The 14,571-nt window shown below is 56.6% G+C and overlaps 6 protein-coding genes across 6 annotated transcripts; 5 read left to right on the top strand and 1 right to left on the bottom strand.

The window, feature by feature from the left end:
- Positions 1-151: 151 nt before the first annotated feature.
- Positions 152-2,276, top strand: CGGC5_v013955 (uncharacterized protein; the record flags this gene model as incomplete). The annotated part of the gene is made up of 4 exons (XM_032026173.1): positions 152-259; positions 325-401; positions 456-1,534; positions 1,585-2,276. The coding sequence occupies 4 exons, from the start codon at positions 152-154 to the stop codon at positions 2,274-2,276; spliced, it is 1,956 nt and encodes a 651-aa protein (XP_031877337.1).
- A 568-nt stretch (positions 2,277-2,844) lies between these two features.
- Positions 2,845-3,284, top strand: CGGC5_v013954 (uncharacterized protein; the record flags this gene model as incomplete). Its single annotated transcript, XM_032026171.1, has 3 exons — positions 2,845-2,910; positions 2,991-3,102; positions 3,169-3,284. 3 exons carry the CDS (start codon positions 2,845-2,847, stop codon positions 3,282-3,284), a joined length of 294 nt encoding a protein of 97 aa, XP_031877330.1.
- A 1,417-nt stretch (positions 3,285-4,701) lies between these two features.
- celB (Endoglucanase B) lies at positions 4,702-6,715 on the top strand (the record flags this gene model as incomplete). Its single annotated transcript, XM_032026170.1, has 3 exons — positions 4,702-4,846; positions 4,894-6,506; positions 6,560-6,715. 3 exons carry the CDS (start codon positions 4,702-4,704, stop codon positions 6,713-6,715), a joined length of 1,914 nt encoding a protein of 637 aa, XP_031877331.1.
- Positions 6,716-7,238: 523 nt separating this feature from the next.
- On the top strand, positions 7,239-8,123 carry axeA1 (Acetylxylan esterase; the record flags this gene model as incomplete). The annotated part of the gene is made up of 1 exon (XM_032026169.1): positions 7,239-8,123. The coding sequence occupies one exon, from the start codon at positions 7,239-7,241 to the stop codon at positions 8,121-8,123; it is 885 nt and encodes a 294-aa protein (XP_031877329.1).
- Positions 8,124-8,302: 179 nt separating this feature from the next.
- Positions 8,303-11,416, bottom strand: CGGC5_v013951 (putative transcriptional regulatory protein; the record flags this gene model as incomplete). Its single annotated transcript, XM_066153013.1, has 10 exons — positions 8,303-8,822; positions 8,900-9,068; positions 9,133-9,382; positions 9,432-9,510; positions 9,558-9,578; positions 9,634-9,767; positions 9,852-10,809; positions 10,877-10,919; positions 10,985-10,999; positions 11,174-11,246. 10 exons carry the CDS (start codon positions 11,244-11,246, stop codon positions 8,303-8,305), a joined length of 2,262 nt encoding a protein of 753 aa, XP_066007824.1.
- Positions 11,417-12,035: 619 nt separating this feature from the next.
- tfdB-1 (2,4-dichlorophenol 6-monooxygenase) lies at positions 12,036-14,245 on the top strand (the record flags this gene model as incomplete). Its single annotated transcript, XM_066153012.1, has 8 exons — positions 12,036-12,126; positions 12,196-12,437; positions 12,502-12,612; positions 12,682-12,826; positions 12,917-13,038; positions 13,090-13,247; positions 13,305-13,653; positions 13,715-14,245. 8 exons carry the CDS (start codon positions 12,036-12,038, stop codon positions 14,243-14,245), a joined length of 1,749 nt encoding a protein of 582 aa, XP_066007825.1.
- Positions 14,246-14,571: the final 326 nt, after the last annotated feature.

Below are 14,571 nucleotides of genomic sequence, written 5' to 3'. Positions count from 1 at the left end.
CAACTCTTAGCGCCAGCCACCCCGACCTTCTTTCACCGTCTCATCTCTACCTTCATGGCTTCCGGCGCATCGTGGTTGTGATAATGCTGGATTTTTGCACCGTTGCTCTACCACACACGATCTCACCGGGAGTCGCTAACCAACCAGAACCATGAATAACTCGACCAAAGGTGTCAAGTTTGTCGGTTCTGACGCTTCGGGGCTTCCCCTCAAGCGCAAGCAGGTCCAGCAGGCCTGTGAATCGTGTCGGAAGAAGAAGGTGCGCAAAGCCATTGCATTGCCGCGCAGTATCTGTATTCGAGTTCGACCTGACTTTGTCGCCAGAAACGCTGCATTCACGCGGAGCCAGCTCATTCCGAGCCCGGTGAAGGTGCTGGCGCATCATCTCCCAGTCATGATGGGTGGGTTTTCCCAATCTGGCAGTGGATTTGTCCCCAAGACTGACATTTCGGCAGGCCACCACCACCACCCTTAGGACCCCCTACCAAGCATCGCAATTCTACCTCAGCTGGCCCCGAAGGCAATCTTAACCTGTCGCCTTCACGGCGGGACTCTGACGCGAAAACAGATGCTCATGGCGGCCAGACGAGGTTCGTTGGGGACCTGAACCCGGAGGGCATGTTTGCAGAGGCCGCAGACTCGGCGGACTCGGCAGCTAATCCCACCCTCAAGGCCGAAGTTGGCGTCTGGCTGCCGTCTGGAACGACGACAGCCGGTCAAACTACGAACAGCGTCGTGTCTCGCCCGGCGGCCATGATCGACAAGGTCCTGCTCCCCTACGTCAAACAGCATTGTCTCACCTGCGTGCCCCCAGAAAAGGACTTTAAGCACCTCCACAGGGTCTACCGGGAGAAGATCCACCCAATCTTCGCTTTGGTCCCTGAGGACGTTGTGATTGAAGGCGACACGCCGGCAGCTATTGTTATGCGACAGGTCGTGTCTTTGGCCGCGGCATCCGACCCGGAGATGAAGAGTCACCTGCGGCTCGCCAACCAAGGCCATAAGAAGATGCCTTACCAAGATTTCCACCAGCACCTCTCTGGTTCCATTCGCACCATTCTGGAGACGAGTTTGATCACAGACCGGACCATTCACATTCGTGCCTTGTGCATGCTGTCCCTCTACATCCAGCCTTCGGGGGCCGACGAGGCCGATCTGCCCGCGCAGCTAGGTGCGAGGGCTGTGCATCACTGCCAGACTCTTGGCTTGCAGCTGTTCCACACCAGCGACGATGCCTTAGACACCCTCTTTTGCGCCGTTTGGGCCATTGACCGTATCAATGCCGCCGCGTACGGACGGCCGTCTGTTATTCACGAGCGGGATATCGGACCTGGACTTGAGGACTGCTTCCGCAGACAAACCCCATGCTTCCGCCTATTCCTCTCCGTCGTGCAGTGGTTGGATAAAGTCATTGAACTATACAGGCCAGGTGTTATCGCATCATCTCTTGAAACAAAACCCTTCATCGACCTTCCTGTGCTGGAGCCCATGATACTCGATGCCGGGGCCTTACAAGTGCCCACGCCCTTGCTCGGTTTGTCCCCTGCCCTGCCTTCACACGCTTTTGATACTGACTTCTCGCAGCCACGATTGAGGTGTTTTATCACGCTGTCATCATCCTGTCATGTCGCCTGCCGAGACCTGGGCCCCCATCAAACTACGCGCAGACGATCCCGCCCGCATCGGCCAACGCTCGCCGTTCCCTCGCAGCGGAGCGCATCTCTTCCGCCATCCGTCGAGATCACCTTAGCCCAGTGCCTCTTGTCCCCTATGCCCTTTCCCTCGCACTCAGTGTCGAGTACCGCAAAATGCGACATAGCGCCCTTCCAATGTTCCGCGCGCGAGCCCGCAGCGCCTTCAAGTCGAATTCCGAGCTCATGAAGCGCTTTGGCGATGTATTCTGGAGTGCTAGGGTAGTAGCCGGGCTTGGAGAGCGCATCCTTAGAGAGATGGAGCGGGCTGCCACATCACTTGTGCAAGGAGCCGCCGTGCCGCAATCTTCCCATGTGGATATCGCCGCCAACGGCAGGATCGAAGCCCCCGTTTCGACAGCAGCGGTGCAGGACGCGGTTCCCCAGCTGCCCACGACGTTGGCGTCCGATTTCACCACATCGGAGACTATCGACTTTTCAGTGGTCGATGCCATGACAAACGTAGACGTCTTTGGGCACTTTGATCCAAACTTTAACCTTTCAGCAGTTGACAATGCCTTGGAGGCAAATCTGGATATCGGTTTGCCTCTAAATTGGGGAGAGTGGGACCAGTTCACCAGCTAGGAAACCAGCCTTTGGACACCTGTCAGAGGACTTGAGCAAGAGGGGTTCTTCTTATCGCGGGGCTTTTCAACCAGAGTCGTTGCTTTCAAGGCTTCAAGTATGAACTAACTGATACCCGTGACATAGAATTATTGGCGGAACACTGCTTTGGAACAGGCGTAGAACCGGCATTGAAATGGGCGTTAGGGTCGGACTATTGGATTACAAAGGAGCCAACTTGCTATGGACTGGCCATGCATTGCCACATATCGATATGCACTCGGAAGCTGTATAAGAGTAGCAGAAACTAGACGTGCATTTATCATTGGACATATGTAGAACAAAAGAAAAGAATCCGTCAAGAAATCCTCATCAATATCAGTGAAATTCATTAGCTCCTGTCCTGGTCACTGAATGAGCTTCGCGATGTATGATTCGTCGATGACAAATCAGGGTGGGTCCCGACGGTTGGACTGCTAAAGTCTCCATCGCCACCACTGCAGACGCCTTCAGTGGCTTCAGCGCGTATAGAACCTCTTCTATCTATCTTCGCGAACAGCATTTCTCAACTTCACGCTGCAAACCCATCATGGCTCCTCCACTCAACCTCCTCATCCGCGCCCTCGTCGCCTTCGAAGACGTAATCATCAGACAGGTCCGCACGCACCACTACCCCTCCTACGGGTGAACTGACCCCTCCATCATGACACCCAGCTAACTCCGCGCTCCGTACAGATCCTCCGCAGCCCAGGCTTCCACCGCGGTGTCGGCCGCATCCAACGATTCGTAGACGAGAAGCAGAACGGGCCGATGCCGCATGAGCCGTTGCGACAGGGAGAAGCGTCAGGTACGTGGGGAGCTAGTTGGTGTTGCAGGACGACAGAACGGAAGAGGCTAACACGGGTGGATGCAGCTAATCCCGAGGATCGAGGGTTCGCACACCACTTCTTCGAGGAGCTGAAGAATCAGTTCCGCGGGACGCCGACGGATCCGCCGCCGCGGGGACCGCCTGCGCCGCCGAAGCGGTGATGGTGTTTGGAGTGACGAATGAACGAGTTACGAACACGCCCCGGTCGAGTCGAAGATGGGACACGATGCGCGGAGCGGCGATGACGAATCTCCTCTCTGGTTTATATACCCAATATTTCGATAACGAACGAATCCGCGCGGGGAACATCTCAGCAGGAACGAGGGGAAGAAGTTGGGCAGTCGCCTTTTCGACTGGATGACCCACGATTTCGTTTCTCGCGGACAGGCGTTTTAAGCGCCTCTTCCATCACATCTTTCCTAGGGAAACCTTTGGTTTAGAAGAAATTTGCCATCAGCCTTTGGAATATTTCATCGCATGATCTAGGGTCAGAGGAGTACTTCTTGGATACGCAGGATATGGTACGCAGTGGGTAACGGAACGACACTCCGGAGCGGCCTCACCCCAGCGCTGAGACCGCCTCTGCGACGGCCAATTCAAGATCGGCAACATCCGAGAGACTGGTCGATTCAACGGAGATCGGATGCTCCTATAGAGCCGAAAGACAAAACCTCCTTTCGCGGTGTTCGCCGGAAGCGAGACCGAGTGGCTGGCTCAGGGGCACAATTAAATAATTGAAGCCATCGCGGGTTTCGTCTGATGTTAATGGCCAGACCCCAGGCCTGACTCAAAAAAGTGGCCGAATAAACATTAATTGCACCCTGCACTATTGAAGACTTTACGGCATGGTAGTGCTCAAATGCGAAAATTATCAGTCAAACAAGCTTTTGCGTGAGTCCCTGAAATTTCTCCGCCCCCTCTAAACATGGGACAACGATCATGGGTTGACATGCAACCCAACTCTAATAAACCCCCCCCCCCCATCGGTCACTAGCAAACAATCCCAGCTCTCCTGGCTTGAGTGCAGCTGCGAAGTCGTCTTCGGGCCGCCGAACCACCATGTTGGACCGACTGAGGGGTCGTCGTGCAGGGCCCGGAGGCAGAGCCCCCAAGTTGCCTCATTCGGAAGAACAACCTCTCTCAATCTACGTGATGCAAGCTCGCCTATCGTGATACTTTCCTATCCGGGCCGCCTTCAAGTCGCTCTCCGTCCTCAAAAGAGAATGGTTTTCCCGCTCCATTAACTGACTACGACCAATTCGGTTCTTTTGGATACTTGTCTCGATCTTTCTCAGCTGGTCTCGGCTACCTTCCGCTCATTACCTGTTCACTTCGCGTCGCTCGCTCAGCCATGTTTGCATACGATTTTCCACCAAGCGCTGCGCTGCGCGCGTTGGTGGCTGGCCTTTTCTTGTGAGTTGCATTCCGAACAATTCGTATTGCCCAGCCGTGATCCGGCGGGCTTGTCTAGTCTATGGAAGCGAGTGCTTCGCGTATAACCTAGGTTGGATCCCTCGAGACTCTACGGGCTGCCATTGCCTGCTTCTTGCCGCCGCGATCGATGCTTCATCCTTCAACATGAGATCGAGCCTCAGCTTCGTTACTCTGGCGCTGCTTCATGCCGCTTCCGCTCAGCAAACGGCATACGGCCAATGCGGCGGCAGCGGCTGGACAGGCCCGACGACCTGCGTGGCCGGCTGGACATGTCAGAAGCAGAACGAATGTAAGTCTCGCTCACTTCCCATCCTCACTCTCACTCACACATCATAGGGTACTCGCAATGTCTCGAGGGAAAGGCCAGCACAACCACCCTTCTCACATCAGCCAAACCAACATCCTCATCAGCACTGACAACCACCGCCAGATCCTCCACCGCCACCGCCGTTCCAACCCCATGCTCCGGCACCTTCAGCGACATTGGGGCCGTGGACTACGTTAAGGCAATGAACCCGGGATGGAACCTAGGCAACACCCTCGACGCCATCCCCAACGAGGGCTCCTGGAACAACCCCCCGGTCAAGGAGGAGACCTTTGACGACATCAAGGCCGCCGGCTTCAAGAGCGTCCGCATCCCCGTCACCTACAACGACCACTTCACCAGCGCCGCGCCCAACTACACCATCGACCCGGCCTGGCTCCAGCGCGTCTCGGACGTCGTCGACATGGCTACCGCCCGCGGCCTCTACGTCCTCACCAACGTCCACCACGACTCCTGGAACTGGGCCGACGTCACAAAGGCCACCACCAACGAGACCCGCGCCGCCCTCGACGCAAAGTTCTACGCCACCTGGCTACAGATCGGCCAGAAGCTCGCCTGCAAGTCCAACCTCGTGTCCCTCGAGCCCATCAACGAGCCCCCCGCCACGACCGCCGAGCACGGCGCCCACCTCAACGCCCTCAACGACCTCTTCCTCAAGGCCCTCGCCGACTCCGGCGGCTTCAACACCCGCCGCGTCGTCACCCTCATGAGCGGCAGCATGGACGGCTACAAGACCACGCAGTGGTTCAAGGCCCCCGCCGCCATCAAGAACCCCTGGGCCCTGCAGTACCACTACTACTCCCCCTACGACTTCGTCTTCTCCGCGTGGGGCAAGACGATATGGGGCAGCGACGCCGACAAGGCGTCCATGAAGAATGATCTGGCCGTCGTCCGCGGGAATTTTACTGATGTGCCCCTCGTCATCGGCGAGTTCGACGCCAGCCCGCTCAACACGGAGCCCGCCGCCCGCTGGAAGTGGACGGACCACTTCGTCCGCACCGCGGCGGAGCTCAACACGGCGCTGATAATCTGGGACAACGGGCTCGACCACCTTGACCGTAATGCGCACTCGTGGCGCGACCTGACCTCGCTCGCCATCGTGAAGAATGCAGTGCAGCCGCCGCGGAATTCGCTGCCGGAGAGCACCACCGACGCAGGCGCAACGACGCAGAACTCCTCCGCCTTCGTGTGGAACAAGGTCGGTGACACGCCCAAGGACGCCGTCCTGCCGTGGCAGTTCAACGGGAACACGCTCAAGAGCATCAAGACCAACTCCAGAGGTATGCTCGCCGCCGACACGGACTATTTTGTGTCAGACTCCTCCATCACCCTCAAGGCAGGCGTTCTCAGGCAGTGGCTCACGCCGACGGCAGCGCCGGGGAGCAAGGCGAACCTGACGCTGGAGTTCTCCGCCGGCGCGCCGGTGCAGGTCGAAGTGGTGCAGTGGGACGTGCCGATGCTGGCTGTGAGCGAGAGCAAGGCCGTCGCCGGGAAGGATCTGAATGTCACGGTCGAGTACAAGGGGCTGAGGATGCCTGCTGCCGTGAAGGCGTTGAAGAGCGACGGGGGGTTCCTGTTTGATGATTGGACTAGCGTGCTGGGGCCGCTGCAGGCTGCTCACATTGTAGGTCCAAATATCTGGACATGATGGGGATGATTTGCTGACTCTTTTGGTAGACTTACAGCGGCCAGTGGAGCTACGACGGCGCCAAGATTGTGTTGCCGAGTGCGACTGTCCAAGCTGTCATCAGCGGCGGGAAGCCGACGGTGTTTACGTTTGAGTTCTACCCGAGAGTGCCGGGCAACAACGTCACATATACTCTGACGCCGTGAGCTGTACGGTTGGGGATTTTGTGTGCATGATGTGGCTAGAACGGACATTGGGGTTTGGGTGTTGTGCCTCTTGGTGTAAATACTTCTCCGCTATTCAAGTACAGGAAATCAAGGACTTGTGAATGCAGATACATGTTGGGTCAATCAGTTCAGTGATGGTGAGCCGGGCGGTTGCCGGCCACCTCCGAACCCCGGCCCCGCCCCCACGCGGGGTTTCGCGGATGATACTCCGAACGCCTTCGGACCTACCATCAACAGGCCGGGCCTCACGACGCTGGTTCAAAGCTTTTAGATCAAGATATTAATCAATCATCACCCCGCTACTCTTACTCAAATTATTCATCATCACCACAAGTCACAGATCCAACCAGCATCCGCAATAAAATCCGTCTGCTTCGGCCCTCGGTCCAAATCAGCCCGAGAGCCACCTACCCCAGCTCATCTCATCCTCTCCATAAAACCAAACCTCATCCTCTTTCTCACCAACCCTCACATCGCCCTTCACACCACCACACCAGCAACCATGCTGTCAGAAGCCTTCTTCGGCGCAGACGCCGCCCGGCCCCTCTGGGACTCGGACCCCCTCGCCGACGCCTTCACCCTCCAAGACGCCGCCGCCCCCCTCGACACCGCCGTCGTCGCCTACGTCGCCCGCCCCTGGCTCTTCACCTACAACCCAACCGTCTTCCCCAACAACCGCGCCGTCCTCATCCTCGGCGGCGGCGGCTACGTCGAGCTCATGCTCGGCCGCGAGGGCGTCCAGGTCGCTCGCTGGCTGGCCTCTCTCGGCTTCGCCGCCCACGTCCTCGTCCACCGCTTCCCCACGTCTTCCACCTCCCCCTCCGCACCCCTCGACGACGGCCGCCAGGCCCTCCGCCTCATCAAGGAGACTTCTATCTCTCCCGATGGCGGGGTGCCCTCGCTGGCAGTGTGCGGTCTCTCCTCCGGCGGCCACCTCGCCGCTGCCCTGCTGTCCGAATACCCGCCCCAATGGTCCGCAACCGCAGGCGCCCCCGTCCCGGAGCTGGAATTCGCTATTATAGGGTACGCGCCCATCTCGACCAACGCAAAGGGCCACCAGATCGTGCCGAACAAGGCGCCGCTGCCGCCGGCGGAGAAGCAGGCGCTGTACGACGCCGTCATCCCCGACGCGCAGCTGCGTGCGCCCGCGCCGCCGAGTTTTGTGGTCTATGCGGGCAACGACCCCGTGGTGCCGGTGGTGAACGCGTACCGGATCGCGCAGGCGGTGCAGGCGGCCGGCGGGCAGGTGGAGCTGCATGTGTACGGCGATGCGCCGCATGGGTTCGCGCTGGATACGGAGGGGCTGCCGGTGAGTGGGTGGACGGGGGTTTGTGAGCAGTGGCTGAGGCAGAGGGGGATCGTGGGGGGAGGGTGTTGGGGGGTGTAAGTCGGATGAATGGATATCAGCTGCTTGCATGTGAAGAAGGGGAGCAAGTTCATGAGGCCGAGCGAGGTTGTTCCCCCGGACCCCGTATTAATGAGCGTATCCCTATTGTTACACTACTATACAAACGCACATCTGTTCTCGTGCGGTTTCTCTCCCAGGACTGTCATGATGATCTAGCCTCAGCGGAAGGCGGCATCAGACCACGCGTTCCAATGCTCAAAGTTTAAAAAGTTCCACACGACATTCGGGTCCACCAGGTTGGCGTCGAAATCGCCCGGTATCAAGTTATCCCCGAGCTCGTCCCCGCCTCGGTGTATATCAAGCCCCTCCGTCATGAACATCGGCGAGGTCGTCTGCTGCATCGCCTGCTGCGTCTCATCTTGTATCTTCATCGCCACCGTCGCCGGGTCCGACTGCAGTGCGACGTGTTCGTTGGCCTGTCGTTGATTCGGCGGATTGCCGCCACCGCTTCCGCCCGCTGCTGCCGCCGTCTTGGGCGCCGCGGCTACATGGAGCAGCTCCGTCACGATCTCGGCGCACCGCCGCGCGACGGCGAGCATCTTCATCGCCTTGAAGATCTCGATGCTCATCTCGAGGTTCTCGATGACTTCCTCGTTGGAGAAGGGGGAGGAGATGTTGGAGATGAGGACGTGCAGGAGGACCATGCAGGCGTCGAGGAGGTACATGCAGTTGTACCACCTGTACAAGACAAATCATCAGTAACGAGGAACATAGAAAGCGGGAGTTGGAGGGAGAGAGGAGTGAGACGTGCGTACCATGTTCTGAAGTATGGGCGGTGCAGGTAGCTTGTGTGCATGAATCGGATCGTCTCAGTCGCAGCCTTCACGCAGGATGAGACGTGACGGGAGAGCGTTTTGCGGTCCGACTCTGGCGTCTTGAGGATCAGGAACTGGCGGTGGAGGAGGATTCTAGCATTCAGGAAGCCTGTGATGCGATTTCGGTTAGTTGATCATCTTGAGTGAAGCAGCCTGAGAGGGGATTGGCGTACGAAGCTTGAGAACTGTCTTTTGTTTCATGGCGAACTCGCTGTCTTCCAACGACGAAGTGTCGAACCTGAGCTCTCGCGGGAGCCCAGACTTCCAGTCGTCCAGCTCCCGGTCCAGATTCAATGCCGTTTGCGACAGCCGCTGTAATGATGTGTGGCTGTTGTGGAGGCTTAGGTTGTCCGTCATCCACATGAGGATCTTGGCGAGATCGACCATGGGGTTGATGAGGCACGAGGAAGAGCTGACGAAGCCCTGATAGCTGTTAGCGATAGCACGGAGTTCGAGTGGATGTCACACGTACTGCTGTTCTTGGGAAGGGGATGGAGTAAGAACTCGGTCCTCGTAATCCTGATTGGCGTCCGGCGGAGAAGCACATTTCGCTAGCTAGTCAGCACCTCATCAGCATGTGTGGATAGCCTCAACATACATCTCATGTGAGTACAGAGACCTATCAAACGTCAGAAAATTGCTCTTAGGTTGACAGGCGCAAGTGAGGGTCTTACCACCAGAGCAAACTTTCCTGGCTAGTCTCGGATCGGATGTTGGTAGGAATACCCATGGCCGACGCGGTACGGATGGCCATGCCGCTGTACATGTAACAGCTGTGCGGCTTGAGCGCATTCTGACAGAAAACGGACTAGGATGGCGTCAGCTCAGCTCAGCTCCCCCGCAGGTTCCTGGTTCGTAGTCAGTGAGGGGGTAACGGCCATGATGCTCTCACCATGAGGAACAGAGTCTGCGCCGTCTCAAGCGAGCTCGACTCGCAAATATCCTCCAAATAAAGCTTCGCCCGCTCAAAATACCGCCTCGCAAGCCTAATAGGCGGATACGTCGTCTCGTTCTCTCCAGGCAGCTCGGTCCTGTCCAGGAACTGCAGCGTGTGATCCTCCATCAGCAACGACGTCTCCCCGGCCGTAATCGCCCCGATCGCAATCACGGAGTTGAACAGCGACAGGAACCGCGCCCCGCGGCGCTGCTGCGACGGCTCCTCCAGCGCCGCCTTGCGCTGCCACACCTCCTCATCACACCGCTTCACGAACGCCGTCTGCTCCAGGATCGGGTGGATGTTGTGCAGGTTCTGGAAGTACAGCCGCACGCACTCCCGCTCTACCTCCGTCGCGAACACCGCGTCCGCTGGGGTTAGCATCTTCCCATTCCCATATTGCACCGAGTCGCGCCGCGTCGCCGCGCTCGCGGACGGCGTGCCCTTCCCGGGCGTCTGGCCGTGGCGGTTGTCCGGCGACGTGGAGTAGTCCGAGCTGTGGAGGAGGTTGACGACGGACGTCTGGTTGAGCGTCTTGCCGCCGGGTGATGTCTTGGTATCCGGTTGACCAGGCTGCTGCGGCTGCTTTTGAGTACCACTGTTGTTCGCCCTTGACCGTAAACGCGCCAGGAAGTAGAACGTCCCCGTCGGGCCGTAGAACTCTGCACCCTCGGTGTGGTCGTTCAGCTGGCCCAGGCCGTCAACCTCCTGCTCCGACGAGACGACCGAGGACCCCCGGTCGCGCTCCATCGGCGGCTCCGACATGAAGGGCGGGTGCGGGTTCGCCGCGGTGACGGGATTCTCAACCTTGAGCGGCTCATCCAGGCTCACGGGCGACGGGTGAAGCTGCTCCGCGGGAATCGGCTGGCTCTGCGGACGCTGCTGGATGCGGCCCGTCGGGTCGAACATCCTCTTACTGAGGCCATGGTCAGACTCAGACACAACAGGTACGGGGTGAATCCACTTGGGTCTGGTTGACGTACACTTCCTCGGGCTTGTCTTTGTACGAGCATGAGAACTCATGGCCTATATCAGAACATCGGGTCAGCACTTAGACATGGAACTGAACAATCGATGAAATCAAGTCAAACAATTGTTCTGCCCAGCTACTCACGGACGCAGTTTGAACACGGCGAGCTCCCGTCGCACTAATCGCCGAAAAAGGATCAGCAACATGATCTCGTGTGTTCCCATCATCATCGCCGACGACGAGACCGAACTACTAGCCTTGACTTTGCGCGCGCGACAAGTCCCACACGCCACCGGCGCACGCGGCCGACGTTTCCTCTTGAGAGTGCCCGACTCCGAGTTATCCGAGGTACCAGCGGGCAGAGTGGGGATATCCGCATCCATATCTCGGCCGGCCAGCTTTGCTTCTTTGGTTATTAAGGTCGTAATTACGAGGGAAGTTATTGGGTGCAGATAATGTTCGACGACACGTTTGGTTGGCGAGAGGAAGTGTATGAGCAGAGTCACTGCTTGGGCTAGTGTGGGAGGCGGTGGGGAGGGAGGTTTCGAACCATGCTGGATTTACTCGACCCATGCGCTCGCTGTCTGCGCTTCACTGCTTCACTGCTACATACACTGACATGACTGACGGCAGCACGCGTGGCGGTCAACGGCCGGCGTAGCGGCCCCCGGGTGGCGCGGTCGCATCCATGGAACTGCGTGTTCGTGTTTCCTTCTGTGCTGGGGCCGTTTCTTCAGCATGCAGGCTAAAAAGGGCCTAACATCAAAGTCTCAGAAGCAACGTGAGACGTGCCTCTGTCAAGCAGAGTTCTGACTTAGATCCAATGGATGCACTAGCGACGTCGCCGCTTTGACGTTGCCTCTGAATGACTCGACGAATCGGAAGCATCTCTTCGGCTTCAACAGGGCCTGGCCAATGGGATGTTGAACGTCGGGGAGCCGACGGGCTCGGCATCGTCTCCCTCGTGTACTTGATCTCGGGCTGCATCCCCGTCCATGGGAGCGAAATAATTGCAGAGGACAGACAGGAAACGCTTCCCGCTAGACACACAATTTACCAGATGGCGGTCTTCTGGAATTTGTATTCCGTCCATTAAACGATTTTTCAATTCTTTTTTTCCTCCCAACTTATGTCATTAAAAAAAAACAGAAGCCCAAAGAGACATTCCAAAAATGGAAGTTGTTTCAGTCAATGTACCTGTTCTCGTGGTAGGCGGAGGGCCTACGGGTCTGTTCACAGCATACATGCTCTCCAAGCACGGCGGTTGGTCGGCCTGATGTTGGCGCTGGGGAGAGTTGCGATGAGCTAACCCATTTACTGTTGTTTTTCCAGTCAAGTCGCTCCTCATCGAAAAGTATCCCCAACGGCTGGCGGCGCCCAAGGCACACGCATTATGTCCTCGAACGCTGGAATTTTGCAGGCAATATGACCTCGACACGAATGCGCTGCGGAAGCTCGGGAGTCCCCGAGACGATGCGTACTGGGTTAATTTCTTGACGAACCTGAGCGGCGAGAGGATTGGTTATTTACCCTATGAGAGGATGGATGTTGAAGTGCTGGAAAGCACACCTGAAGTGAGTTCGCCATTGACTGTTTTCATGATAAAATGATGAATGCTCATTTGAAATCTTGCTGCAGATGATTCACAATGTGCCTCAGCCAGATTTTGAGAGATTTGTCGCTGAGAAGCTTGCATTTGACACGAATGTGCAGCTGAGAAAAGGCATTGCTTTTGTATGCTGTGAGCAGGTAAGACCGTTGTTCTTATGCGCTGTAATTGATTTTTACTGCGCACATGAGAGCTAATCATGGCTCTAGCGTGGCGATAGAGTGATTACTACCGTTGAAGAGCGGGCGACGAAAAAGCGCTGGGCCATTGCCTCCAATTATGTGATTGGCTGTGATGGCGCTAAGAGTGAGGTGCGCAAGTCTCTTAACATCGAGACTGAAGGTGAAGACGGATGTGAGTGTTGTCTCACTCATTTTGAAGTGAAGGATGCTGACAGCCGGTCTTTGGAAGACGAGACCATGATGACGATTCATTTTAATGCAGACCTGCGGCCCATCGTGAAGGAAAGAGTGGGCATGCTGCACTGGATAGTTGACCCCGCGTGTTCTGGTTTTATCATCGCGTACGATCTCGGCGGAAACCAGGTTTTGATCAGCAATTTTGACGTGAGACATTGAAGAATCATGAGCTGCGAGTGCACAGCTAATGCGACACAGTCAAATAAACACCCCGCTGAGGCTTGGAGTGAAGACCTCGCGCGCGCAACAGTTACAGCTGCAATAGGAAAGGACATACCTTTCAAGATACTGAGCTACAGACCTTGGGTATTGAGCCGGAAAGTGGCTAAAGAGTACAGACGCGGCAACACATTTTTGTAAGTCGCACACGCAATATGTCCACAACGAGATGTCGGCATGCTGACTCTGAACAGACTCGGCGATGCAGCGCACTCCTTCCCACCAACAGGTGGTCTCGGCCTCAACTCAGGCCTAGCTGATGCACATAACCTGGTCTACAAGATCGCAGCTGTGCATCAGGGGTGGGCGAAGCCGTCCATTCTCGACACGTACGAGGCCGACCGACGCCAGATCGCGCTGGTGGCCTCTTCGCAGAGCGTCAAGAACGGGAAGACCATCTTTTCGTTTTTGAAGGCCGTGGGTACCGCTGGTATCGACGACGTGGACGAGGCAAGAGAGAACATGTACAAGACGATACACGACCCTGCGAAAGAGGACTTGATAGCGCAGAATGTGGAAGGGCAGCGGGAACACTTTGACAACGTAAGTCTGAAGATGTGATGCGCACTCTCCGAATCATGAGACTGACTCCGGTATGTGAAAGCTTGAAATACACATTGGATATGTATATGGCGATAAAGAACCGCCTGCAAACGCCTCACATTACACACCAAAGTTTAAGGTCGGGGCACGGCTGCCTCACGCCTGGATCAAACTCCTCAAACCAAACAACCGCATCTCCGATAACCCAATCGACACATCCTACGTCAAAGAACTCACAAAAGATCAAGTATCATCTAGACAATTCTCTACTCTCGACCTCGTAAGTCCGGGCGCCTTCAGTCTTATAGTGGAGACCCGTTCCCTGTGGGCGCAGCGGTTCAAAGACTTTGAAGAAGCGATGGCCAGCAAAATAGGTCCCCGCGTCTATCTTTGGGCCGAGGGCTCGGATTTCAATTTTACAAACGAGACACATCGCAAGTTATTTCATAAACAGGGGCGTCTGGCCCAGGGAGCAGCGCTCCTTGTGAGGCCGGACCAGCATATACTGGGCTGCCTGGGCCCTGAGGCCTCGGCGCAGGATATGGTTTTGATAGTTCAGGGTCATTTAGGTCTTGAAAGAGCGCAGTTATAGACAGCAAGCGTGGATTCATAATATAAAGCATGCGTCGTTATACATCGATGAACTTGACGCTACGAGTTAGTTGACAAAATCTGGTGAATCAATTTTCAGCTGAGTCTTATGCCCTCTTTGTGCATCATGTACCATTCAAGAATACCTGGAGGTTCAACGTTGCAACCGCAAGATCACTCCAGTAGGCGGTTGTTCTCGTGAAATTTCTCATATCTTTCAGCTCCTGAGTGCGACTGACCCAGGCCGACTGCTCATGCGAAGAGAACCCAACCAGAGTATAGCTGATGCCTTGCACCGACTTTCTCTGGATGCTCTATCAGCTGCGC

This window comes from Colletotrichum fructicola, assembly GCF_000319635.2.
Source record: "Colletotrichum fructicola Nara gc5 chromosome Unknown KSG_Nara_v1_contig08, whole genome shotgun sequence".
NCBI lineage: Eukaryota > Fungi > Ascomycota > Sordariomycetes > Glomerellales > Glomerellaceae > Colletotrichum > Colletotrichum fructicola.
Note: the sequence above shows the minus strand (reverse complement) of the source record. Positions and strands in the feature narration are given on the sequence as shown.